The sequence below is a fragment of the Plecotus auritus genome (assembly GCF_963455305.1).
Source record: "Plecotus auritus genome assembly, chromosome: 9".
Classification (NCBI taxonomy): domain Eukaryota; kingdom Metazoa; phylum Chordata; class Mammalia; order Chiroptera; family Vespertilionidae; genus Plecotus; species Plecotus auritus.
The window spans coordinates 5,662,746-5,688,888 of NC_137783.1; the positions used below are offsets into that span (position 1 = coordinate 5,662,746).

The 26,143-nt window shown below is 56.8% G+C and overlaps 1 protein-coding gene across 14 annotated transcripts in view; it reads left to right on the plus strand.

The window, feature by feature from the left end:
* Positions 1-2,208: 2,208 nt before the first annotated feature.
* JAKMIP3 (Janus kinase and microtubule interacting protein 3) overlaps positions 2,209-26,143 on the plus strand; it is a 60,488-nt gene continuing 36,553 nt past the window's right edge. For 10 of the 14 annotated variants that reach the window (XM_080641515.1, XM_080641510.1, XM_080641520.1 and 7 more), the window contains exons 1-3: positions 2,563-2,696; positions 22,250-22,496; positions 25,516-26,013. In XM_080641515.1, coding sequence (XP_080497641.1) covers positions 22,362-22,496; positions 25,516-26,013 — 633 coding nt within the window. In that variant the 5' untranslated portion in view covers positions 2,563-2,696; positions 22,250-22,361. Of the gene's footprint in view, positions 2,313-2,466; positions 2,527-2,562; positions 2,697-2,825; positions 2,866-18,607; positions 20,325-22,249; positions 22,497-25,515; positions 26,014-26,143 lie in introns of those variants that run through there. The other 4 variants (XM_080641516.1, XM_080641518.1, XM_080641519.1 and 1 more) reach the window with 4 other exon arrangements.

Consider the following 26,143-nt stretch of genomic DNA (forward strand, 5'->3'; position numbering starts at 1 on the left):
TAATATCCAGCAGTAAATCCAAGGAAACAACTAATACACATGATAGTGTGGAAGGCTTACCCCAACCAGCACACTGTGTGATTCCATTAAATGAGCTTCCGGGCTGAATGAATCTGCGGTGGGAAATACCATAGGAACGGTTGGCCTGGGAGTGCGGCACACAATTGACTCAGAAAGGGCATTGAGCGCTCTGGGGATGTGGTCGTGTTCTGTGTCTTGATGGGGGTTTGGGCTACATGAGCGAACCCCAGTGGCAAAGCCCACTGTTTGGTACACGAAGATCTGAGCCTTCCTTGACTCTACCTTGATCTCCTCGCCCCCAAGAATGAAGCTAGAAAAAGTATTGAGCTCCGGGGATGATGTGCATGTGCAGTGCTCAAGGGTGACATGTACTGTCTGCAACTTACTCCGGTATTTTGTTGTTGTTGTAAATTCTCATCTGAGGATATTTTCCCATTGATTTTTAGAGAGAGTGGACGGGAGGGGGAGAGACACACAGAAAGAAACATCAATATGAAAGAGACGCATCAATTGGTCGCCTCCGGCATGCACCGGACCAGGGCCGGGATTGAGCCTGCAACAGAGGTACGTGCTCTTGACTAGAATCGAACCCGGGACCCTTCGCAGGGGTCCTCAAACTATGGCCACAATTTATCCGGCCCGCTGGATGCCACTGCCTGTCCTGCTTAGCAGCCGACTCGTCCCAGTCCCCCAGTGCGCATAGGAATTTGTTCATAGTTTTTTTTTTAACCTATAGTCCGGCCCTCCAATGGTCTGAGGGACAGTGAACTGGCCCCCTGTTTAAAAAGTTTGAGGACCCCTGGTACGGGCTGACGATCTTTGTCTATATTGATGATAGGACTTCCAAGGCACGGGTTTGGGGGTAGGAGGTCTAGGGGAAGAAGGTGGAGTGGACAGACCGGGACTGGGCCCAGGTTTGAAAACGTTGGTTCTGTGTTCACACTCGCCAAGTGCTCCCACTGCAGAGGCCTTGACCGTCTGGGCAGAAGGTGCCCAGGCTGCAGGGGCCGCCAGCCGCCTTCCCCAGTCATTCGGGCTTTTGCACGGAAAGCTCACGAAAGTGGCGGCTGGCAGCGTGGGAAGTGGGTGGAGGCCGCGTGTCATCTCTAACAACACTGACCTCCCGACCAAGGCCGGCCTGGCTACTGCCGCTGCCGAGTCTTTCAGCAGCTGAGACCAACGTGGGACTGCACTGAGGTACTGCACCCTGGGGACCAGCTGGCCATGTGGTAGCAAATTGATCCCACCAGACGTCATTGGAGTAGACGCTCTTCCTTGCTGTAGGTTTCCTTCCCTGCCCACTGGCTTCCACCAGGAGCCCCATCGGAGACTCACTGAGAGTGTCTTCACTTGACATTAACCCACCACGGCCGCCTCTGACCAAGGAACCACAGACGCCATGGGATTTACAACCCTACCCCGCGTCCATTCTCACGGGCAGGGAAAGCCGGGTGGCCTATTTAAAGGTGCCCAGGGTGCCCTAGCCGGTTTGGCTCAGTGGATAAAGCATCAGCCTGTGGACTGAAAGGTCCTGGGTTCGATTCCAGTCAAGGGCACGTCCCCGGGTTGTGGGCTTGATCCCCAGTTGGGGACGTGCAGGAGGCAGCCAATCAATGAATGATTCTCTCTCATCATTGATGTTTCTATCTCCCTCTCCCTTCTTCTCTGAAATCATTTTTTTTTTTTAAAAAAAAGGTGCCAGGGTGCCAGTTGAGGCTGTTTCTGTGCGATCAGATACCTTCTTAACCAGCAATCAATAAATGGTACTGGCTTTCCTGTGCCCAGAAGGCCCTGGTCCAGGATCAGGGGATAACAGTGGAGAAGGCACCCCTCACTATCACACTGCAGGGTCTGCTTGCAGGACTATTTACTCTCTGTGCCCAGAACTTTGGCATCGGCTGGGTTATAAGTCTTGGTTTCCAGGGAATAATGCATTCCAGGAGGGGACATTTTACCCTGTGTACAGGTTTCCATAAAACCACAGGGACCCTTCCTGCGTGCCACATTTACTAAATTAACTCATTTAACTCCTCCCTCAGCTCTCGGGGGTGGGGGGAGCACCCAGCAGTGGTGGGCTGGGGTCCCCGCCAGAGGCCAGGGCTCAAAGGTGGATCCCTGGATCTGGTTCCGGAGCAGCCCTGTGACTTGCTCCACGCAGGCCCGCCGAAGCATCCCTCCCCGAGGGCGGAGGAAGGCAGCGTTTGGAGACAGGAAGCCAAGAGTTAATGGTTGAAACACACGTGCAGCTCAGGGGCTGCTTCAGAGCCGCCGACATCCAGCGTGAAACGTGGGTGAGTAATTCCTACCATGAGCGAGAGTTCGTCCCTGGTAAACCCGCACCCGGCGGCTCCGGGTGCCATCGGTGTGGGCATTGCCCGGTTGCCTGGCTCTCCCCGCCCGCCGCGCTCTGCGCAGCAGCCAGGTTATTTTCAGCCACGGCGTTCTCCGATTTTAACCGACTGCAGACCTGCGCCTTAGAGGATACGATGAGCAGCAAAGGAAGAGGTGGGGTTGGGGTGTCGCGGAGCCGCGCAGCCGGGCGGCAGGGAGTGTCGGGGGAGGGCCTAGGTTTGGGGCGCCCGCCCGCGGTGACGCGCGCCCCCCGCCCTCTGCAGCGCCACTGCAATGGCCGAGCGGGACCTTCAGACTACGCCGCCCGCCCGCGGGGAGCCTCGGTGAGCAGCCACCAGCCACCCCGGTCCCCGGTCCCCGGTCCCGCGCGCCGCCGCAATCTGGGCGGGCCTCTGCGCTTCCCACGCCTGGCACCATGCGCCCAGGGGCTCCGGAGCTCTGCGCTGCGGGATGGCTTGGGGTGGCCTGGAGATGCTCAGGAGTGGCCAGGAGGTGGGCCAGGATTGGGCCAGGAGATGGGCCAGGGGTGGCGCGGAGGTGGCCTAAAGTGGTCCGGGGTGGCCCGGGGGTGGTCCGGGCTGGCCCGGCGGCGGCGGCAGGGTGCGTCTTGCCTGCCAGGGCGTCTGGGGGCGGGTGTGTCTCAGCCTCTCCAGGCCCCCTCGGCCCCGTCTCTCCCACACCCTTTCCCCGGGAACCCCTGTGCGGCCGTGGGCGCACAGGCCCCGTGGGGACGCGGCCCAGGTGGCGCAGGTGCTCGCGCCTTGCCCTGGAGGCCGCAAACTCGGGCGTTTGTGTGTCGCCGGCTGAGCCGCGCTCAGGAAGGCGCGGCCCCTGCGGGGATTTTATTTTTATATTTTGGTGTCCAGTTTTGTAATCTCAGGCTTTCCGGTTTCCGGGGTGGCAGAGTGGCTGTGGGAAGCTGACACCCACTGGAAGCCACAGAAGGAGGGTTCCATTGGGGTCAGCTTTCCCAGCAGAAACCTGCCTGCTGTGCCTTTGCCCGTGCCTCTGGGGAGGGGCCGGGGATTTTAGCAATTCCTTCTTGCTCTGCCTGTGGGCTTCAGATCTACACTCCCTTCCTGCTGGGAGGGAAGCCTGAAAGGTGCCCGCTGTGGCATGCCGTCCGCAATCCAAGGACCACGGTGGTGGGTGGTGACGGCATCCAGGCTCTGACTTGAGGAAATGCCCCTTTGCCCAGGCTGCACCCAGGGGCAGCTGCTGGGCAGCCCTGGGAGGCCCTACTGAGGCGGCCTGGGGGAGGGTGGAGCAGAGGGATGGAGCATGGGAGCACAGGACCCTCCCAGCCCTTTGCCTGTTTTTCTGAAAGCTGAGTTGTGCCCCTGAATTAAGACTCGCTTTGGCAAGGGCCTGCAATATTTCCTCCCCACATCAATGGCGAGGACGCAGAGCCTGAGGATGCAGAGCCCTGCCAACCTCCCCGTGTGCTTCACTAAAGAACGGAACTTCCCTCCTAGAGTGTTTCCAGGATTTGTCAACGGGGAAGGCAGGTGATGGCTCTCAGGAGCCGGCGGTCTGGGATGGGGGCTGCTCTGTGTCTGTATCGACAGGGCATCTGCCTGGGGTCCTGGCCGCTAACTGGGAAGAGAGTAAACAGCCTGCATCTCACTCCTGACCTGGACTGGTCCACTCTCTCCCAAAATTCACATGGTTGGAAAAAAGGAATTTTTGTACTAGTGCATTTCAGTTGGGGGCTGGTAAAGCTATAATTTCATTTTAAAAAATGTTTGTTGGTTGATTTTAGAGAAAGAGGAGAGAGAGACAGAAGCATCAATTTTTTGTTCCACTTGTTCATGCATTTATTTGTTGATTCCTGTGTGCGCCCTGACTGGGGATCGAACTCGCCAACTTGGTGTAGCAGGCCAGCGCTCTAACCAATTTAGCTACTCGGCCAGGGCCTTAATTTCTATTTAAAATCAGATTTCCAGGCAAACGGCTGCATCCTGTACACATTTATTGTTTCAGGACGTTGTGTTGAGACATGACTGGCGTTTATCATCCATACTGATGCCACCTGCTGGGAACCAGGCACAGAAGGGGAGAGAGGCAGCCGACAGATGGTCCGTGGTTGGTGCAGTTCAGGTGCCCAGAGCCACAGCACGACCCTGCAGCCATCCTCTCCCAGGCCGGGCGCCCCCGGAGCCACCTACAGGGGCTACCGTCCCTGGTGGCAGTTGGTGGCATCATGGTCAACAAGTTCCAGGGCCCTGCTCAGTACAAGTTTGCTTTCAGGATATTTGCAAGATCTAGGACATTGTGACAGTGCATAACAATAAACAGTTATTACAAAAAAAAAGAAAAGATGAGAAAGAGGAGAGTGGTGATAAAAAGTCACCCATTTCTTTTTTTTTTAAATATGTTTTTATTGATTTCAGAGATAGGAAGGGAGAGGGAGAGAGGGGTAGAAACATCAATGATGAGAGAGAACCATTGATTGGCTGCCTCCTGCATGCCCACTACTGGGGATGGAGCCCACAACCAGGCATGTGCCCTGACCGGGAATTGAACCGTGGCCTCCTGGCTCAGCCACTGAGCCACACCAGGCGGGCAAAAAGTCCCCCATTTCATGGCACCTGCTCTATGCCGGGCACTGCTCTGATTTCCCCACCTGTGTTAAGGTACGTCGGTATCAGCCTGAGGGCAGAACTGGCTAGAGATGGGAAGGGCCTTGTCCAAGCTGAAAAGTCGTTGTAAGACCCTTGTCTTTCAGTTGTCATTCAGGGTCCCAAGGGTCTCCTCTGGGCCTGGGTCTTACACTAGGCCTGTGTCCTCAGCTCTGAACCCCCTCCCCCAGCAGGGTGGCCCAGGCCACCCCTCCACACTCACCGGCTGCCTGGAGGAGGCCTCTTAGGTCAGCATCATGTCTGTGCACCACAGGGAGGGGAGTCCCACCCCTCCTGGTGCTGGGCGGCATCCAGCCAAGATGACCAGCTGTCTGCCTGCCTTCTTCTCTCTGGTTTGATGGTTCCTCACGTTGGACGTTATGATATTAGAAATGGTTAACCAAACCAGGACTCGAAGAGCCACTCACACCAGCTTCATTTGGCTTTTCCTGCCAACAGCCCTTCTCACCGACAAGCTTTGAGATCACTTCTTTCTTAGTGTGGCTGCACGCTTGGCCTTTCTGCTGTTCAGGGCGTCCCAGGTGTGTGGTTTTCTCTCCTGCGTCTGCGCTGTATTGTACAAAGCCTTTGTATGGCATCTTTTGTATCCTGAACAGGGATTCTGCCAGCTTGCAGTTTCTAATCAGAGGTTTTCTAGGTTGGGGTCCCTTGTGGGAAAGTCGCAGGCAATCCAGATCATAGCAGGAGAACAGAGCTCGGCTGGGCTGCCCCCAGCACTTCTCTCAGGAGCGCCCACAGGCACAGGTCTGGGGCTTGCGTGCCAGCTGTGAGGAGGGAGCATGTCAGTCACAGGCCTTGAACGTTGGTGGGGTTCCTCGGGGACCTCGATGAATAAGAGAGAGAGTCACGTTTGCTCCTGCGTGACAGCGGGGGCCCCTAGCTGGGGACACTTTAAACCCAGCTCCCAGTTCTTTCCCTTGTTCCACTCCCCTGCAGGGGTGCAGACCAACATGGCAGGACCTGTCAGAGGTTAGGGCTGGTTGGCAGATACGGGAGTGGGTGAGGTGTTGGCAGGTGGGGCTGCGGCAGGTGGGGTCTGCAGGAGTCTAGACCAGAGCCACCACCAAACAGCCCAACAGATGGGCCAGTCCCTGCATGGCTGGTGCCCCAAGCTAGGTCATGAGTCAGGGAGAGCAGGGCTGGCTGGCAGTGTAGATGAAGGCGGGGTCACCACCTGGTTCCAGTGGAAGGCGTGGTCTGGGATCTGAAATCATGAATAGAATCAATATGGGTGCAGCACCATGGACAGCACCCAAAGGCTGTTCAGCAGGAATGGGGGTGACTGCTCTTCACTACAGGCGCTTCTCCAGGCCCCCAGGGCTTGGGCGGGGAGGGTGGCTGGGCTCCCCCAGGTGCCCAAGGAAAGCAGCTGGCTCCTCTGGGTGCACAGGATGCTACTGGCTGCTTTCGGGGCTCATTCGGGCAGAATTCTGTGGACTCCTGTGTCTACTATGTTTGTTTTATTTCTCCAGGAGCTGGACTCTTAACTGGGAGGTTGAAAGAAAATTCTTTCTCCAATGGGCGTGGTTCATTAGTGACAAAAAAGTCCCCTACAATGTCGTGCGGAGTGACACCATGTTCCTCTTAGACACCAGGTGGCTTGTGGGAGCTTGTCTTTTTTTTTTTTTTTTAATGGATTTCAGAGAGAAAGAGAGAGAGAGAGAGGAACATCAATGATGAGAAAGAATCATTGATCAGCTGCTTCCTGCACACCCTCTACTAGGGGTGGAGCCCAAAAACTGGACATGTGCTCTGACCAGGAATCAATCTATGACTTCCTGGTTCATAGGTCAATGCTCAACACTGAGCCACACGGGCCAGGAAGCTTGTTGTGATAATAACCCTCAGAACAATTCATTTGAGAAATGGTATGAATCGATTTCAATTCAATGTCTTCTTTCAGTCAACATTTGGGAAGAAATTAAAGCAAAGCTGGCTTTGCCCAAAAGCCTGTAGGCAGCGATGAAATCAGAGTAGGTGAGGACCAAGGAGAGCACTGGTCATCCGAAAGCTGACCCACTGTGGGGCCAGAGCGGGTGCCACCAGCCCTCCCTGGCGCCATGTGAATTGCCATGAGCCAAAGTTTTAATTAAAGCCTGATCTCACTTTATTTTTATTTTCCATTTTAAAATTCTGTGTGAACTTGGGAACTTGGTTGGTGGGAGGCTAATGAGCTGCTCCCTCATCCTCTGTCCTAACAGGATCTGCAGCCTTCTGTGGTCCAGCTGACGCATCAGACCCCTGTGGGAGGGACCCCATCACGGCCCTTCTCCCCTTGGGCATCCAGCCCTCCCACCTTTTCTCCCCTCAAGTCTTGTTCAAATACCTGCGGGTGGAATTGCCACCACCTCTGTCCCTTTCACTGTCCACAGGGCATGCACAGAATTCGAGCCCGAGTTTGCAGTTCAGTGCCGTGACTGGGGACGGGCGATGCCCTTGCCTGTAGGTCCTTGGCCAGCGTCGCTGGCTTGTGGTCAGCTAGTGTCTGTCTCCCCAGAAGTTTGGCTAGAGAGTTGAGAAGTTGGAGTCCAGTGTGGCCTTGTCCTGCTGGACAGTGGGGCCTGGGCTACTCATGTCCCCTCTGAGCCAGGTTTCTCCTGGAGAAAACGAGGCTGCTGCCAGTCGGAGGCGACCCTGGCAGAGCGTTTCTAACAGGAGGCAGGGCCTGCGTGGTAGGCGACCCCGCAGGTGGTTTCTAACATCCCTGACGCTTGTCTTTGTCCACCGCTGACTCGTTTCATCACGACTGGGGCCATTGCCTCCTCCCCCGTTTTGTGCAGAGAAACACAATGTCTGCTGCCCTGACCATCCCCAGGACAGTCCCCCGATAGTCCTCATACGGAAAGGGGCTGATGGCACTTCGGGAGGAGCTGGGGACGTGCGTTCTTCCTGACCCGGCGCCTCCACGGAGCTCAGGTGCATCCTAGCACACCTCCTAGGCTCTGCTCCCGCATGCTGACTGAGTCATGCATGCTGGCGCTCTCTGTCCCAGGGATGACAGAGAGGTGAGGGCACAAAAAGCCGGGAGAGGACAGAGGCCTGTTCTTCAAAAGCAGAGACAAGGTTCCGCTGACTGCTTTCCTCCTGGCCTGGCGTGCTCCTCTCTGTGGGTGTGGCTCTCAGAGGACTCACCTGGGGTCATGGCGTGGCTGGCATTAGAGGCCATGCCAGTGCCCGGAGGCTGGTCACCACCCATGTAGCTCAAGAGCAGATGTTTTGGACAGCTGCCCGGGACAGCCCACTCCAGGGCTTTGCAGTGGCTGAAAACTCTCTGACTTGGGGAGAGTCTGTGCCTACCTTATGCCACCTGTGTCTGGCCTGGGCCTCATCCCAGGAGCCTGTGGCCTCGCTGGGCAGGTGGGCTCCGCAGCCTGAGGCCACAAGGGCATCATGGAGGGGCTGGGTACAGGTTCCGGGCTCCGGAAGGCTTCCTTGTGGGAGGAGAGACCTTGCTGAGCCGGAAGGAATGGAGGGAGGGCCGGTGGAGGGGGTGTGGCCCAGGCAGGACCACTGTCTGGTGACCTAGTCGACCACCTATGAGAGAACCTTCCACGTGTAGCTCTGACCCATGCTTCCTACGTTGTGGTCTGTTTCCGGTCTCCTCGGGGTCTCCCGATGTCAGATAAGTGCAGGTGGCTGCCCCTCTTCCGCAGCGGGCTCTGTTGGATCCGGGATACAGCACTGTGTACTTTGGAGCAAGAAGCGAAAGCCTTTATGCAAATGGATTCGGGCTGTGCTTGGCACCGCCATTGGCCAGAGCCTGAGTGTTGGCAGGTCTGCCCCACCTGGCACAGGTGCGTGTGGCTGGGGCATTCGGAGCATTTGCCACGGGCCCACCCAGCGTGCTGCCTTCCGGGGAGCGGGCAGTGCTGGTCTGAAGGCTGCGGCCTGCACGGGCACAGAGGGCGGAGGGTGAGCGGAGGCTTGGACAGGCGGTGCAGGCCCGCTGGTGCCCTTCCTGTGGAAAAGCGACCGTCCCCTCCCGGCTGTTGGGGTGAAGGGAGCCCAGTGCTGTCCCAGAAGCGGTGCACCCAGGACCCCAGGCTTTGCAGGATGTTCGGGACAGACCTCGCCCAGCTCAGCAGGGCCAGTGCTGCCCAGCGAAGGGGGTAGTTCTCAGGACCCTGCTTGCTGACCCGGCTGGCCTTTCCTGGGCCCTCGAGGGAAACTGGGGCGGTGGGGGGCCCACCACCCATCTTCTGCGTGTCTGACGGTGCGTCCACTGCCCTCCTGATGGACACCGCCTCGCTGGATGTGTCAGGTCGGAGTGAGACCAGGTACAGGGCGTTCCTACGGGTGCCCGGCCCCTGGCACAGCAAGGTGGCATTTACTCACCCTGATGACTGCTGCGTGTGTTCTGTGGAGTACCTTTTTTTAAAAATTGATTTGCGCCCAGCTGGTGTGGCTCAGTGGTTGAGCATCGACCCAGGAACCAAGAGGTCGCTAGTGTGATTCCCAGTCAGGCCACATGCCTGGGTTTGTGGCACAATCCCCAGTAGGAGGCGTGTAGGAGGCAGCCGATCAATGATGTTTCTCTATCGTTGATGTTTCTATCCCTCTCCCTTCCTCTCTCTCTCTCTCAAAAAAAAAAAAAAAAATCAATTAAAAAAATTGATTTGAGAGAGGGAGAGGGAGAGAGAAACATCGTTTTGTTTTTGTTTTTTAAATATATATTTTATTGATTTTTTTTACAGAGAGGAAGGGAGAGGGATAGAGAGTTAGAAACATCGATGAGAGAGAAACATCGATCAGCTGCCTCCTGCACACCTCCTACTGGGGATGTGCCTGCAACCCAGGTACATGCCCTTGACCGGAATCGAACCCGGGACCCTTCAGTCCGCAGGCCGACGCTCTATACACTGAGCCAAACGGGTTAGGGCGAGAAACATCGTTTTGTGGTTTCACTTGTACATGCATTCATTGGTTGATTCTTGTATGTGCCCTGATCAGAGATCGAACCTGCAATCAGGATGATGCTCTAACCAACTCAGCTACCCAGCCTGAGCCTGTCGAGCCTTCTGTCCCCTCACAGGCACTTGTCTCTTCCTCTCTCAAACAGCAGGCCTGTAGGGCCCCTGGGCTGGGACAAGGGCAGCTGTGTCCTATGTTTTTACCCCCATGAAAGGGACGTTATCTCTGTTCTAGCCTGGGACAACTGCCCAGCATGAATGCGGCGTATTCTCTGCAGGGGCTCTGGGTTAAATGCGCTAATGAGCGCTGGGCACAATGGTGCCGTGTACACACTGTGCACTGGGGCGCGCACGGTGCCAGGAGCTCAAGGGGCGTCCAAGGAGAGGACCTCGATCAGGGCTCTTCCCGGCCAGGGGGGGGCCTGCGGGATGCTGAGTTCAAACACCTGAGCTTCCAGGTGAGCTTTCCTCCGTAGGGTCCCGTGAAACAGAGCGGGGAGGTCTCCCATCTTCACAATGAAGCATCGTCAGGTGTCTGCTCTGCCTCCCAGGAGACATTGTCCCCACACGTAGGAGTGTGTATTTGAAGTCTCCCATATGAGCTGAGATTTGCCCCAAAACCTTTCCCTTCTGGAGGGAGGCCATTTCATTGAGGATGAAGGTGCAATGATGGACCTGTCTAAGTCAGGAGGGACCTTGAAAACACCAATGTCCATGTGTATCTAAGGAAAGATGGCTTTTACGAGGCAACTATGGCTACACGGGACCATCAAGGGGTCCTTGCGGGGAGGAAGGCCCGCGGTTCTGGCCCTGCTGCTCCTGCCACCTCCGGTGGCTCTGCGGGCCGCCTCCTCGGGCCTGGAGGACACCCCCAGATGTCTCCCCTCAAGGACTGCACGGAGGTGGCTGGTCCTCAGCTGCAACAGTGGCCTCTGGACGGATGTGGAAGCCTCGAGTTTGTTCAGGACAGAGGCAGGTGGGCGGTCGGACTGCGGCTCAGAGCGGGGGCCCTGCAGCCGGTTCCCAGGCACCTCGGCCGCCACCCCACGTCCTGGCCCTGCTGACCCACAGGAGTGCAGAGCTCAAGGAGAAAGAGGACTGCACCTCGGAGAATCAGAGGGGAGTGGGAAGTTGACTTTTTTTTAGCTTTTTTGTGTCAGGGTAGAGCTGCTGCTTCAACCGTTAAGTGGCATTGCTGGCGAGCTGGCCAACCAAGGTTATCGAGCCGCTTTCTCCTTCACGCAGCCTGGGAGTGCTGGGTGCACCAGCAGAGGCACCCTCTCCAGCTCCGTTTACAGGGGGAGGGGGTGGGGGGGCAGTCAGGGTGTGAGAAAAGGAAGCAGGAACCCAGAGCTGTGAACCCCTCTGAGTGTGTGTGAGCTGTGAACCCTCTGGGGGGTGTGAGCTGTAAACACCTCTGGAGCGTGTGTGAGCTGTGAACCCTCTGAGTGTGTGTGAGCTGTGAACCCTCTGAGTGTGTGTGAGCTGTGAACCCTCTGGGTGTGTGTGAGCTGTGAACCCCTCTGGGTGTGTGTGAGCTGTGAACCCCTCTGAGTATGTGTGAGCTGTGAACCCTCTGAGTGTGTGTGAGCTGTGAACCCCTCTGAGTGGGTGTGAGCTGTGAACCCTCTGAGTGGGTGTGAGCTGTGAACCCTCTGAGTGGGTGTGAGCTGTGAACCCTCTGGGTTGTGTGTGAGCTGTGAACCCCTCTGAGTGTGTGTGAGCTGTGAACCCCTCTGAGTGTGTGTGAGCTGTGAACCCCTCTGGGGTGTGTGTGAGCTGTGAACACCTCTGAGTGTGTGTGAGCTGTGAACCCTCTGAGTGTGTGTGAGCTGTGAACCCCTCTGGGTGTGTGTGAGCTGTGAACCCCTCTGGGGTGTGTGTGAGCTGTGACCCCTCTGAGTGTGTGTGAGCTGTGAACCCTCTGAGTGTGTGTGAGCTGTGAACCCCTCTGGGGGGTGTGAGCTGTGAACCCTCTGAGTGTGTGTGTGTGAGCTGTGAACCCTCTGAGTGTGTGTGAGCTGTGAACCCCTCTGGGGTGTGTGTGAGCTGTGAACCCTCTGAGTGTGTGTGAGCTGTGAACCCCTCTGAGTGTGTGTGAGCTGTGAACCCCTCTGGGGTGTGTGTGAGCTGTGAACCCCTCTGAGTGTGTGTGAGCTGTGAACCCTCTGAGTGTGTGTGAGCTGTGAACCCTCTGGGTGTGTGTGAGCTGTGAACCCCTCTGGGTGTGTGTGAGCTGTGAACCCCTCTGGGGTGTGTGTGAGCTGTGACCCCTCTGAGTGTGTGTGAGCTGTGAACCCTCTGAGTGTGTGTGAGCTGTGAACCCCTCTGGGGGGTGTGAGCTGTGAACCCTCTGAGTGTGTGTGAGCTGTGAACCCTCTGAGTGTGTGTGAGCTGTGAACCCTCTGAGTGTGTGTGAGCTGTGAACCCCTCTGGGGTGTGTGTGAGCTGTGAACCCCTCTGAGTGTGTGTGAGCTGTGAACCCTCTGAGTGTGTGTGAGCTGTGAACCCCTCTGGGGTGTGTGTGAGCTGTGACCCCTCTGAGTGTGTGTGAGCTGTGAACCCTCTGAGTGTGTGTGAGCTGTGAACCCTCTGGGTGTGTGTGAGCTGTGAACCCCTCTGGGTGTGTGTGAGCTGTGAACCCCTCTGGGGTGTGTGTGAGCTGTGACCCCTCTGAGTGTGTGTGAGCTGTGAACCCCTCTGGGTGTGTGTGAGCTGTGAACCCCTCTGAGTGTGTGTGAGCTGTGAACCCCTCTGGGGTGTGTGTGAGCTGTGAACCCCTCTGAGTGTGTGTGAGCTGTGAACCCTCTGAGTGTGTGTGAGCTGTGAACCCTCTGGGTGTGTGTGAGCTGTGAACACCTCTGGGTGTGTGTGAGCTGTGAACCCCTCTGGGGTGTGTGTGAGCTGTGACCCCTCTGAGTGTGTGTGAGCTGTGAACCCTCTGAGTGTGTGTGAGCTGTGAACCCCTCTGGGGGGTGTGAGCTGTGAACCCTCTGAGTGTGTGTGAGCTGTGAACCCTCTGAGTGTGTGTGAGCTGTGAACCCTCTGAGTGTGTGTGAGCTGTGAACCCCTCTGGGGTGTGTGTGAGCTGTGAACCCCTCTGAGTGTGTGTGAGCTGTGAACCCTCTGAGTGTGTGTGAGCTGTGAACCCCTCTGGGGTGTGTGTGAGCTGTGACCCCTCTGAGTGTGTGTGAGCTGTGAACCCTCTGAGTGTGTGTGAGCTGTGAACCCTCTGGGTGTGTGTGAGCTGTGAACCCCTCTGGGTGTGTGTGAGCTGTGAACCCCTCTGGGGTGTGTGTGAGCTGTGACCCCTCTGAGTGTGTGTGAGCTGTGAACCCTCTGAGTGTGTGTGAGCTGTGAACCCCTCTGGGTGTGTGTGAGCTGTGAACCCCTCTGGGGTGTGTGTGAGCTGTGACCCCTCTGAGTGTGTGTGAGCTGTGAACCCTCTGAGTGTGTGTGAGCTGTGAACCCCTCTGGGGTGTGTGTGAGCTGTGAACCCTCTGAGTGTGTGTGAGCTGTGAACCCCTCTGAGTGTGTGTGAGCTGTGAACCCCTCTGGGGTGTGTGTGAGCTGTGAACCCCTCTGGGGTGTGTGTGAGCTGTGAACCCTCTGAGTGTGTGTGAGCTGTGAACCCTCTGGGTGTGTGTGAGCTGTGAACCCCTCTGGGTGTGTGTGAGCTGTGAACCCCTCTGGGGTGTGTGTGAGCTGTGACCCCTCTGAGTGTGTGTGAGCTGTGAACCCTCTGAGTGTGTGTGAGCTGTGAACCCTCTGGGTGTGTGTGAGCTGTGAACCCCTCTGGGTGTGTGTGAGCTGTGAACCCCTCTGGGGTGTGTGTGAGCTGTGACCCCTCTGAGTGTGTGTGAGCTGTGAACCCTCTGAGTGTGTGTGAGCTGTGAACCCCTCTGGGGGGTGTGAGCTGTGAACCCTCTGAGTGTGTGTGAGCTGTGAACCCTCTGAGTGTGTGTGAGCTGTGAACCCTCTGAGTGTGTGTGAGCTGTGAACCCCTCTGGGGTGTGTGTGAGCTGTGAACCCCTCTGAGTGTGTGTGAGCTGTGAACCCTCTGAGTGTGTGTGAGCTGTGAACCCCTCTGGGGTGTGTGTGAGCTGTGACCCCTCTGAGTGTGTGTGAGCTGTGAACCCTCTGAGTGTGTGTGAGCTGTGAACCCTCTGGGTGTGTGTGAGCTGTGAACCCCTCTGGGTGTGTGTGAGCTGTGAACCCCTCTGGGGTGTGTGTGAGCTGTGACCCCTCTGAGTGTGTGTGAGCTGTGAACCCCTCTGGGTGTGTGTGAGCTGTGAACCCCTCTGAGTGTGTGTGAGCTGTGAACCCCTCTGGGGTGTGTGTGAGCTGTGAACCCCTCTGAGTGTGTGTGAGCTGTGAACCCTCTGAGTGTGTGTGAGCTGTGAACCCTCTGGGTGTGTGTGAGCTGTGAACCCCTCTGGGTGTGTGTGAGCTGTGAACCCCTCTGGGGTGTGTGTGAGCTGTGACCCCTCTGAGTGTGTGTGAGCTGTGAACCCTCTGAGTGTGTGTGAGCTGTGAACCCTCTGAGTGTGTGTGAGCTGTGAACCCCTCTGGGGTGTGTGTGAGCTGTGAACCCTCTGAGTGTGTGTGAGCTGTGAACCCTCTGAGTGTGTGTGAGCTGTGAACCCCTCTGGGGTGTGTGTGAGCTGTGAACCCCTCTGAGTGTGTGTGAGCTGTGAACCCTCTGAGTGTGTGTGAGCTGTGAACCCCTCTGGGGTGTGTGTGAGCTGTGACCCCTCTGAGTGTGTGTGAGCTGTGAACCCTCTGAGTGTGTGTGAGCTGTGAACCCTCTGGGTGTGTGTGAGCTGTGAACCCCTCTGGGTGTGTGTGAGCTGTGAACCCCTCTGGGGTGTGTGTGAGCTGTGACCCCTCTGAGTGTGTGTGAGCTGTGAACCCTCTGAGTGTGTGTGAGCTGTGAACCCTCTGAGTGTGTGTGAGCTGTGAACCCCTCTGGGTGTGTGTGAGCTGTGACCCCTCTGAGTGTGTGTGAGCTGTGAACCCTCTGAGTGTGTGTGAGCTGTGAACCCCTCTGGGGTGTGTGTGAGCTGTGAACCCTCTGAGTGTGTGTGAGCTGTGAACCCCTCTGAGTGTGTGTGAGCTGTGAACCCCTCTGAGTGTGTGTGAGCTGTGAACCCCTCTGGGGTGTGTGTGAGCTGTGAACCCCTCTGAGTGTGTGTGAGCTGTGAACCCTCTGAGTGTGTGTGAGCTGTGAACCCTCTGAGTGTGTGTGAGCTGTGAACCCTCTGAGTGTGTGTGAGCTGTGAACCCTCTGAGTGTGTGTGAGCTGTGAACCCCTCTGAGTGTGTGTGAGCTGTGAACCCTCTGAGTGTGTGTGAGCTGTGAACCCTCTGGGTGTGTGTGAGCTGTGAACCCCTCTGGGTGTGTGTGAGCTGTGAACCCCTCTGGGGTGTGTGTGAGCTGTGACCCCTCTGAGTGTGTGTGAGCTGTGAACCCTCTGAGTGTGTGTGAGCTGTGAACCCCTCTGGGTGTGTGTGAGCTGTGAACCCCTCTGGGGTGTGTGTGAGCTGTGACCCCTCTGAGTGTGTGTGAGCTGTGAACCCTCTGAGTGTGTGTGAGCTGTGAACCCCTCTGGGGTGTGTGTGAGCTGTGAACCCTCTGAGTGTGTGTGAGCTGTGAACCCCTCTGAGTGTGTGTGAGCTGTGAACCCCTCTGGGGTGTGTGTGAGCTGTGAACCCCTCTGAGTGTGTGTGAGCTGTGAACCCTCTGAGTGTGTGTGAGCTGTGAACCCTCTGGGTGTGTGTGAGCTGTGAACCCCTCTGGGTGTGTGTGAGCTGTGAACCCCTCTGGGGTGTGTGTGAGCTGTGACCCCTCTGAGTGTGTGTGAGCTGTGAACCCTCTGAGTGTGTGTGAGCTGTGAACCCCTCTGGGGGGTGTGAGCTGTGAACCCTCTGAGTGTGTGTGAGCTGTGAACCCTCTGAGTGTGTGTGAGCTGTGAACCCTCTGAGTGTGTGTGAGCTGTGAACCCTCTGAGTGTGTGTGAGCTGTGAACCCCTCTGGGGTGTGTGTGAGCTGTGAACCCCTCTGAGTGTGTGTGAGCTGTGAACCCTCTGAGTGTGTGTGAGCTGTGAACCCTCTGAGTGTGTGTGAGCTGTGAACCCTCTGAGTGTGTGTGAGCTGTGAACCCCTCTGAGTGTGTGTGAGCTGTGAACCCTCTGGGGTGTGTGTGAGCTGTGACCCCTCTGAGTGTGTGTGAGCTGTGAACCCTCTGAGTGTGTGTGAGCTGTGAACCCTCTGGGGGGTGTGAGCTGTGAACCCTCTGAGTGTGTGTGAGCTGTGAACCCTCTGAGTGTGTGGGAGCTGTGAACCCCTCTGGGTGTGTGTGAGCTGTGAACCCCTCTGGGGTGTGTGTGAGCTGTGACCCCTCTGAGTGTGTGTGAGCTGTGAACCCTCTGAGTGTGTGTGAGCTGTGAACCCTCTGAGTGTGTGTGAGCTGTGAACCCCTCTGAGTGTGTGTGAGCTGTGAACCCTCTGAGTGTGTGTGAGCTGTGAACCCCTCTGGGGTGTGTGTGAGCTGTGAACCCCTCTGAGTGTGTGTGAGCTGTGAACCCTCTGAGTGTGTGTGAGCTGTGAACCCCTCTGAGTGTGTGTGAGCTGTGAACCCCTCTGGGGTGTGTGAGCTGTGAACCCTCTGGGTTGTGTGTGAGCTGTGAACCCCTCTGAGTGTGTGTGAGCTGTGAACCCTCTGAGTGTGTGTGAGCTGTGAACCCCTCTGAGTGTGTGTGAGCTGTGAACCCCTCTGGGGTGTGTGTGAGCTGTGAACCCCTCTGAGTGTTGTGAGCTGTGAACCCTCTGAGTGTGTGTGAGCTGTGAACCCCTCTGGGTGTGTGTGAGCTGTGAACCCCTCTGGGTGTGTGTGAGCTGTGAACCCCTCTGAGTGTGTGTGAGCTGTGAACCCCTCTGAGTGTGTGTGAGCTGTGAACCCCTCTGAGTGTGTGTGAGCTGTGAACCCCTCTGGGGTGTGTGAGCTGTGAAACCCTCTGGGGTGTGTGAGCTGTGAACCCTCTGAGTGTGTGTGAGCTGTGAACCCCTCTGGAGCGTGTGTGAGCTGTGAACCCTCTGAGTGTGTGTGAGCTGTGAACCCCTCTGAGTGTGTGTGAGCTGTGAACCCCTCTGAGTGTGTGTGAGCTGTGAACCCTCTGGGGTGTGTGTGAGCTGTGACCCCTCTGAGTGTGTGTGAGCTGTGAACCCTCTGGGGGGTGTGAGCTGTGAACCCTCTGAGTGGGTGTGAGCTGTGAACCCTCTGAGTGTGTGTGAGCTGTGAACCCCTCTGAGTGTGTGTGAGCTGTGAACCCCTCTGGGTGTGTGTGAGCTGTGAACCCCTCTGAGTGTGTGTGAGCTGTGAACCCCTCTGAGTGTGTGTGAGCTGTGAACCCCTCTGAGTGTGTGTGAGCTGTGAACCCCTCTGAGTGTGTGTGAGCTGTGAACCCCTCTGGGGTGTGTGAGCTGTGAACCCTCTGAGTGTGTGTGAGCTGTGAACCCTCTGAGTGGGTGTGAGCTGTGAACCCCTCTGAGTGTGTGTGAGCTGTGAACCCCTCTGAGTGTGTGTGAGCTGTGAACCCCTCTGAGTGTGTGTGAGCTGTGAACCCCTCTGGGGTGTGTGTGAGCTGTGAACCCCTCTGGGTTGTGTGAGCTGTGAACCCCTCTGAGTGTGTGTGAGCTGTGAACCCCTCTGGGTGTCTGTGAGCTGTGAACCCCTCTGGGGTGTGTGTGAGCTGTGAACCCCTCTGAGTGTGTGTGAGCTGTGAACCCCTCTGGGGTGTGTGTGAGCTGTGAACCCTCTGGGGTGTGTGTGAGTTGTGAACCCTCTGGGGTGTGTGTGAGCTGTGAACCCCTCTGAGTGTGTGTGAGCTGTGAACCCCTCTGAGTGTGTGTGAGCTGTGAACCTCTCTGGGGTGTGTGTGAGTTGTGAACCCCTTTGGAGTGTGTGTGAGCTGTGAACCTCTCTGGGGTGTGTGTGAGTTGTGAACCCTCTGGGTTGTGTGTGAGCTGTGAACCCCTCTGGGGTGTGTGTGAGCTGTGAACCCTCTGGGGTGTGTGAGCTGTGAACCCCTCTGGAGTGTGTGTGAGCTGTGAACCCCTCTGGAGTGTGTGTGAGCTGTGAACCCCTCTGGGGTGTGTGTGAGCTGTGAACCCCTCTGGGGTGTGTGTGAGCTGTGAACCCCTCTGGGGTGTGTGTGGAGCCCAGAATCCCTGCATTTTCATGCCCCTCAGGGTGGGAAGAGGAGGAGATAAAACCTGCTGAAGGTGCAGGGAGCCTCTACCAAGACCCGGCATCATGCTGGACCTCCCGTCTGCTTTTGCTCACTTGGGAGGGCAAACATTTTAGGGGCACTGTGAGGAGCCACCTCTGCATGGCTCCCAAGCCTCAGGCTTGAAATGAGGTGATCAGAACCTCCCAACCAGGAGGACTGGTGAGCAGGTCGAAGGTCAGGTTGCACGTGGCCCTGGGGTCGGGGTGGGGTGGGGTGGGGGCAGGCACAGGCTGGCTCTGGAGGGACCAGGAGAGAACAATACAGTTCTTCTATCAGTCCCAGAAAAAGCGGTTGATAAATGACAACACCCATTCACAAACTTTTAAAAAATGTGCACTTAGCAAATTTGGATACAGATAAGTGCTCTCGTGATAAAAGGAATCGATGAGAATCCTGCAGCAAACTGGTCCCTGATGGGGAACCCGCTATAAGATTTCTCTTCAAGAAAGTAATGAGAGAAAGATGCTAATTATCATTGCTTCTACTTAACGGGGTGCTGGCGGCCCCACCCAGCACAGCAGCGTGGGGGAAAGATAGGAGGTATAAAGATTTGGGAAGGGGGAAACAAAACTGCCTTCGCCAGAGAGGGTGGGCATGAACTGGGAGATTTCAGCAGGTGGCTGGCACAGGTCAACATGGAGAAACCAATGGCTTTCCTACATCCCAGCTCTCGCCTAGTTATGGTGAGGAGAAGGCAACAAGGACACACAAAAATACCATTCATGATGGGAGCACACAGGTCAGGCACCCGAGTAAATATGTCAAAAGTTGTGTAAAACCTTTTGGAGAAAATGTTACTTCATTGAGAGACAAGAGGAAGCCCTGAGCAGAGGGGAGACAAAGCCAGAGGGCCCAACACCCCAGACATGTCCATCTTCTCTCCGTGAACCGATGACGGTTCTAGTCAGAGTCCAAACAGAGCTTTCAGGGCCTGGGACAAGCTGACGTAGAAGCATGAATGGTCAAAAAAAGCCAAACTTGAAGAACAAGGAGGAAGAGACGAGCCTTACCAGATATGAAGACTTCCGACCTGGCACCACCAACAGCGTGATACTGGGGCAGGATTTAAGGAGAGACCAGCATAGTGGACAGACGGCTTCACGTGCCCTAGAAATGGGAGGGGGACGGCCAAGCGGTCATTGGACCAGTGGCTGCGGGCTCCTCACTCAGAGGGCTCACACGGGTTCTCCACATGGGGAGACGCCCAGTTGTTCTGACTCCAATGCAGCCCAGTTTCTGGGCTGGGCCAGGCCCTCTGCCCCGCGGTCTTGTTTCCCTGATTGAATCAGGCCAGCGGGATGCTCCATGCCCTCCAGCTGGAAACCCTACAAACCCGTGACGTCCCAGGCACTGATCATGTTGCCCTGTGCGTCTCGGGGTTTATCATGGAATTCAGCTGGGTGTCCGCGGGGCGAGCACCTGGGCTCACCAACCGCACGAGAGGTTTTGGCCTCAGTTTGTCTGATGCGTTTGTATATTTTCACTCTTTGGAGTTAAAGGGACACCAGTTCCTTCTGTCACCTCGCCATTTACATTGAAGTGGAGGTTCATTCATACTGTTGACCTCATGGCTGCATGAACCCCAAGGGGGTTCTCTAAGGAGGAGAGGACCCGCCCGAGTGGTCCTCTGGAGCGGCCGGACACCAGGCAAGCGTGTGGGCAGGGAGTCAGCCCTGTGCGGTCCTCACTTGTCCGTCCACCTGGGCGTGTGGCCACCCGCCCGAGTCAGGCTTCCCCTCGGGGGCACACAGCGGAGGGCAGCTTCCAGGACCCCATCTAGGGCGCTGCCTTTACCCGAGGGCTGAGTGGACGGCTCCCTTCCGCCCCCAGCAGCCATCCACGCAGCCTCCCAGTGGACAGGAGCTGGGCGTTCCTGAGACGCCCGTCTGGGTGTGGCATTTTCATGCACCGGGGAGCTGGCGATCCTGCCACAAGCATCTGCTCTGAGCCGGAGCCGCGGCCGGCCCTCCCCTGGATGCAGTCGCAGCGTGGTGAATTCCATCTGAAAAGCTAAGGCTGGGTTTGCTGAGTCACAGAGCCCTCGGAGCCGACCGCACAGCTGCGCCGCCTGGGACCAGCTGCGCTTCCCCGGGTCACCAGGAAAACGGGTGAGGAGAGCACAGGCCGTCAGGGTTGGATGCTGTGTGTGCTGCTTTGGTGAATGCTCAGAGGCGTTGGCTGTTTTCAGGAAGGACTGAGGTCTTTCTGCACAGGGTTATTCCTGCTGAACTCGCTGCTATATTTAGACGCATTCATACCGGCCAGGAGTTGGCGGTGGAGAAGCAGACTCTCCCAGGGAGATGCTCCGTGCCTCTGTGTCCCAGCTCCTGCCTGTGAGGGGCGCTGTCCCGCTCTCTTCTGGGCAGCATTGCTCATCCTGAACGGGGTGTTTCTTTGGTGGCATATGCCAAGCAGGCATTTGTCTGGCAGCCTTGGGGGTGGGGGTGGGGGTGGGGGTGGGGGATCGGCTGGGACTGCACTTAGTGCTGGGTGTGGTGCGCACCCAACCACGGCTCAGTGGGAGGCCCTGCTGGCTCCCGGTTCCTGGTGGGTTGGGGAGAGGGAGGGACTGCCAGGGCCTTGCTTCATCTTAAGAACCAGGCCTGTTTAAGGCTCGAGTCCTCATCACCCACCACGGTGGTCGGCAAACTCATTAGTCAACAGAGCCAAATATCAACAGTACAATGATTGAAATTTCTTTGAGAGCCCAATTTTTTAAACTTAAACTTCTTCTAACGCCACTTCTTCAAAATAGACTCGCCCAGGCCGTGGTATTTTGTGGAAGAGCCACACTCAAGGGGCCAAAGAGCCGCATGTGGCTCGCGAGCCACAGTTTGCCGACCACGGACCCACCAACCCTGTGGGTGGATGCTGCCTTCTCTTTACAACTTAGTCAAGGATCACAATGTGGCCCAGCCAGCGTGGCTCAGTGGTTGAGCATCGACCTATGAACCAGGAGGTCACGGTGCGATTCCCAGTCAGGGCACATGCCTGGGTTGTGGGCTCGATCCCCAGTGTGGGGCATGCAGGAGGCAGCCGATCAATGATTCTCTCTCATCATTGATGTTTTTATCTCTCTTTCCCTCTTCCTTCCTCTCTGAAATCAATAAAATATATATTTTTTAAAAAGAATCATAATGTGCCCTAGCCGGTTTGGCTCAGTGGATAGAGCGTCGGCCTGCGGACTGAAGGGTCTCAGGTTCGATTCCGGTCAAGGGCATGTACGTTGGTTGCGGGCACATCCCCGGTAGGGGGTGTGCAGGAGGCAGCTGATCGATGTTTCTCTCTCATCGATGTTTCTAACTCTCTATCCCTCCCCCTCTCTGTAAAAAATCAATAAAATATATATATTTTTAAAAAAGAATAATAATGTGTCCATTGACATCACTCTGCACAAGGAACTCCTGTGTTTTAGGGAAATAGCATCCTATAAACTGGTTCCCAACACTTTTTTTTTTTTTGAAGAAGCAGTGGTTATTACATTGTGCCTCAGTTTCCCCAGGCGTTCAGAGAAAATGGAGCTGGCAGGGTTGTGGAAAGGATACATGGGTAATGTGGCGATTAGTAAATAATCCTGCTACTGACTGAGATATGAATGAGGTTAGCTAAGAAAACGTGTCAGTGGGGTGAAGACGAGAGTGCCCGCTCTGACCTCTGGCTCTGCTGTTGGATCCCAAGTGTGAGACAACCAGGACCAACACACGAGGATTTTCTTCTTCAAAACCAAGATCAGGGTCATAGATCTGAGAATATTCTCAGTAAATCTAAGGCTTTGAACAGCTCAGCAGTGAAATGCTCCCTTAGTTCCCCAGGGAGCCAGGTAACCGAAGGGGCGGAGAGTAAAGGCTCTTGCCTATGGGTCCCTGTCAGGGGTGCTGATGGAGGGCCCCCGGCCTCTGCCATCTGGGACCAGCCTGTAGTCAGGCCAGCACCCTCAGGGCAGGTGAGAGGCTGGCCTGGCCCCCACCTGCCTCCACCGGCCTCGAGCTCAGGCCTGAGGCTGGCTGCTCACCCAGGTGTGCTTTCCCTGCAGGTGAGTGAGAAAATGTAGCAGAGTGACAGCGAGGCAACACCTGCCCAGCTTGGCGTGGACAGCCCAGCCCAGACAGGCGCCCGCCGCCAGCGCCCCTCGGGCTCCCCTCACCATGTCCAAGAAGGGCATGGGCAGCCGAGCCAAGGGGGACAAGGCCGAGGTCCTTGCCGCGCTGCAGGCGGCCAACGAGGAGCTGCGGGCCAAGCTCACGGACATCCAGATTGAGCTGCAGCAGGAGAAGAGCAAGGTGGGCTCGCCACACCCAGCCCCCGCCCCCGCCCTCCCTCCCCTCCCCTCGGTCAGCCCAGAGGCGGGTATGGGGTGTAGCCAGGTCTCTGCAGAAGTGCTACCCAGTTGGTCCTGGCTCCCCAGAGCCTCTCCAGGCAGCTCTGGGGACGGGGCAGCGGGACATAGGCCCCGGCCCCGTGGGACAGCCCTGACTGCTAGGACAAGCCCAGGACCGCGTCAGGTGGAACTACCTCTGGACAATGTCCTTTCCCCCTGGAGTGTTCAGAGTGGCATTGAACCCAGATATACCGGGTCTAGAGTGGCCCTCAGCTAGTTGAAGGCAACAGCCGGGCCTGGGCTTCTAACGGCCAGGTGTGGGGACCAAACGCAGAAACCCAGCCCTTGGGGGTCCTTGCAGCCTGTAGGGACCTGTGCTGACGAGGGACCTGGGGGACCTGGGTGGGGAGGGTGAGAGACTGATCAGAGGTGATGCCCCACTCAGCACCATCCCACTGCCCACACTGCCCTCCTCTCTCCATGATTCTGCCCCTCCTCCCACAATCCCAGGAGGTACTAGGAAGTGCTCATGGGCCTGTGAGAGGGGGCTGCGAAGGGAGAGGATTGGGGGGGGAGGAGGAGGAGACCCTGCAGGGGGGGCATTCTCTCCTGGAGGGTTTGAAAGGTCCTCGGCTGTGGACTGGAGACTGTAGGTCTCCCCCACGTCTCTCCTAGGAGGCCTGGCCATGGAGGGGACAGCTTGCTTATTTGGGACCCGTTGCTTCTCTGAGTTGCCTGACTTCCTGGTTCAGTCCCAGGAAGAGTGATACTTTGTGGCATGAGAGGCGCATTTGGAGTTCAGATTTCAGTGTTCATGCTGTCTGTGGCGGAGTTGAGCAGGGACCCCCTGGGCCACGAAGCCTGGCATCCTTACTATTGGACTCACCCACCCACCTCAGGTTCCCTGCTCTGCAAAAAGGGGGCAAAGGAGCTGCTGCCATTGGTGCTGGGGAGGACACACTGGCGGAGCCCCAGGGGCAGCTCAGGGTGACCTCGAGTCCGCTCGGGAGTCAGGGAAGTCGTGTCAGCACCTGCCCTGGGCCAGCAGGTCACAGGGTCCCCAGGAGGCCCAAATGGCTGCCTGGCTGGAACAGGGGTGGAGGCACAGACATGAGGAGGCCTGGCATGCGGAGTTGTCCCCAAATGCAGAGGGCCCACACGGTGGCCATTGTGGGTGCTGCCTGGATGGGCGGGGAGGGAGGTGCTTGGTGCCGTGTCATTTTTTCACCAGGCCTGTCCTGTGTGTCTGACACTGACTCCGGCAGGGACCTTTCCTGTGACAAAGTCCAGGGCACTGGATGGCAGGGTAACCTCAGTGTGGCCTCATTGTCACTCCCAACAGCCTGGATCAGAGTCACGATTAAGCCCCTTCTAACCTTGAACTCTTTTGAATTTTTTTCTGCTCCACTCTCCATCCATAAACCCATACACATCACATCGTTTCCCTTCTCTGCTCAGTCCCATCCACGAAGTTTTCATGAAGGAGAAAGTTATGTCGTCTGTTAGGAGGGAAGGCAAGCTGGGCTCCAGATCCATGGATGGCACTGCAATATTGGGGGGCAGGAAGGGGTGTCTGTTTGAAAATTAAGTGTCAGGTGTCTGTCAGGTGTCTGCCTTGCAGGGTCCTGCAGGAAGCAGGTGGCACCCTCTGTGAGCTAGAGAGAGGTGGCGAGGGCTGTGGCTTGGGTGGCGGCTTCTCCCATCGTCTGGCTCACATAGACCCAGGCAGGCCTGGATTCCACCCACCCTTCATGCCATATGGAGTCTGCGCACCGAGTTTGTGCCAGTGGGCAGGGGAGCCGGGGTCCTTTAGCCACAGCCACAGCTTCTAGATGAAAATAAAACATTCAGTAAAAAATCTGAGTTTTCCAAAGGCCTATGTATCAGACGTCATCTAGACAGCTTGGTGTCCCCATTTGCCAGGAATGTCATTGGAGGTAAGTGCAACACATATTATTTGGGCAAAGGGCAGGAGTGCCCCTGCCCTCACATGCTGTGCCCAGGATGTCCTGCCCACCCCCACACAGGTTCCTTTAAGAGGAGATAGTTTCACCTCCTCACCGGCCTGTCCCTGTGGAGCCGCAGAGCAGATGCCATGGACCTGACCTTCCAGCCCAGGTTCTCTTGTGACACCTGTGGGTGCAGAGACAGTTCCACCTATGACACTTGGTCCTGTTTTAGTGGCATTTCATTTATTTATTTATTTAATACTAGAAGCCCGGTGCATGAATTAATGCACCGGTGGGGGTCCCTCAGCCTGGCCTGCGAGATCGGGCTGAAACTGGCTCTCTGACATCCCCCAAAGGGTCCCAGATTGTGGGAGGGTGCAGGCCAGGCCAAGGGACCCCACCTGTGCACGATCGGGGCCAGGGAGGGACATGGGAGGTTGGCCAGCCGGAGAGGGACCACAAGAGGGTTCCAGGGCATGTCTGGCCCTCTCGCTCAGTCCCAATTGGTCAGACCCCAGCAGCAAGCTAACCTACCAGTCAGAGCATCTGCCTCCTGGTGGCCAGTGCACATCATAGCAAGCAGTTGAGTGGTCTTAGCATATCATTAGCATATTACGCTTTGATTGGTTGAATGGCTGACTGGATGACCGGACACTTAGCATATTAGGCTTTTATGATATAGGATATTTTAATTGATTTCAGAGAGGAAGGGAGAGGGAGAGAGAGAGATAGAAACATCAATGATGAGAGAGAATCATTAATCTGCTGCCTCCTGCATGCCCCCTACTGGGGACCGAGCCCAAAAGCAGGGCATGTGCCCTTGACCAGAATCGAACCCGGGACCCTTCACTCCACAGGCTGACGCTCTATCCACTGAGCCAAACCAGCGAGGGCTCAGTTGCATTTTAGGGAGACATTCTCGAGTGGAAGCAGCAACCCAGTTTGCAAACAAAACTTTGTAAAATCAGTGTCCAGACTTTGGCCAGTGCAGGGGCCGCTCAGGGACGACCCAGCCCCGCTCTTGCCTTGCAGGTCAGCCGGGTGGAGAGAGAGAAGAACCAGGAGCTGAAGCAGGTGCGTGAGCACGAGCAGCACAAGAACGCGGTCCTGCTCACGGAGCTGAAGAGCAAGCTGCACGAGGAGAAGATGAAGGAGCTGCAGGCCGTGCGCGAGACACTGCTGCGCCAGCATGAGGCCGAGCTGCTGCGCGTCATCAAGATCAAGGACAACGAGAACCAGCGGCTGCAGGCGCTGCTGCACGCCCTGCGCGACGGCGGCCCCGAAAAGGTCAAGACCGGGCTGCTGTCCGAGGCCAAGGAGGAGGCCAAGAAGGGGTTTGAGGTGGAGAAGGTAAAAATGCAGCAGGAGATCTTGGAGCTCAAGGGGGCCAAGCGGCAGGTGGAGGAGGCGCTGACCATGGTCATGCAGGCCGACAAGATCAAGGCCGCGGAGATCCGGAGCGTATACCACCTGCACCAGGAGGAGATCTCCCGCATCAAGAAGGAGTGTGAGCGTGAGATCCGCAGGCTGGTACGTGGGCTGCAGGTGGTGGGGAGGGGAGGTGGGGCAAAGGCAGGGGGACCGGGGAGGGGTGGTGGCCAGGGGTGGGCCTGCTTCTGGGCACAGGCACTCACACCATCACTATTGGTCCTGGGGACAT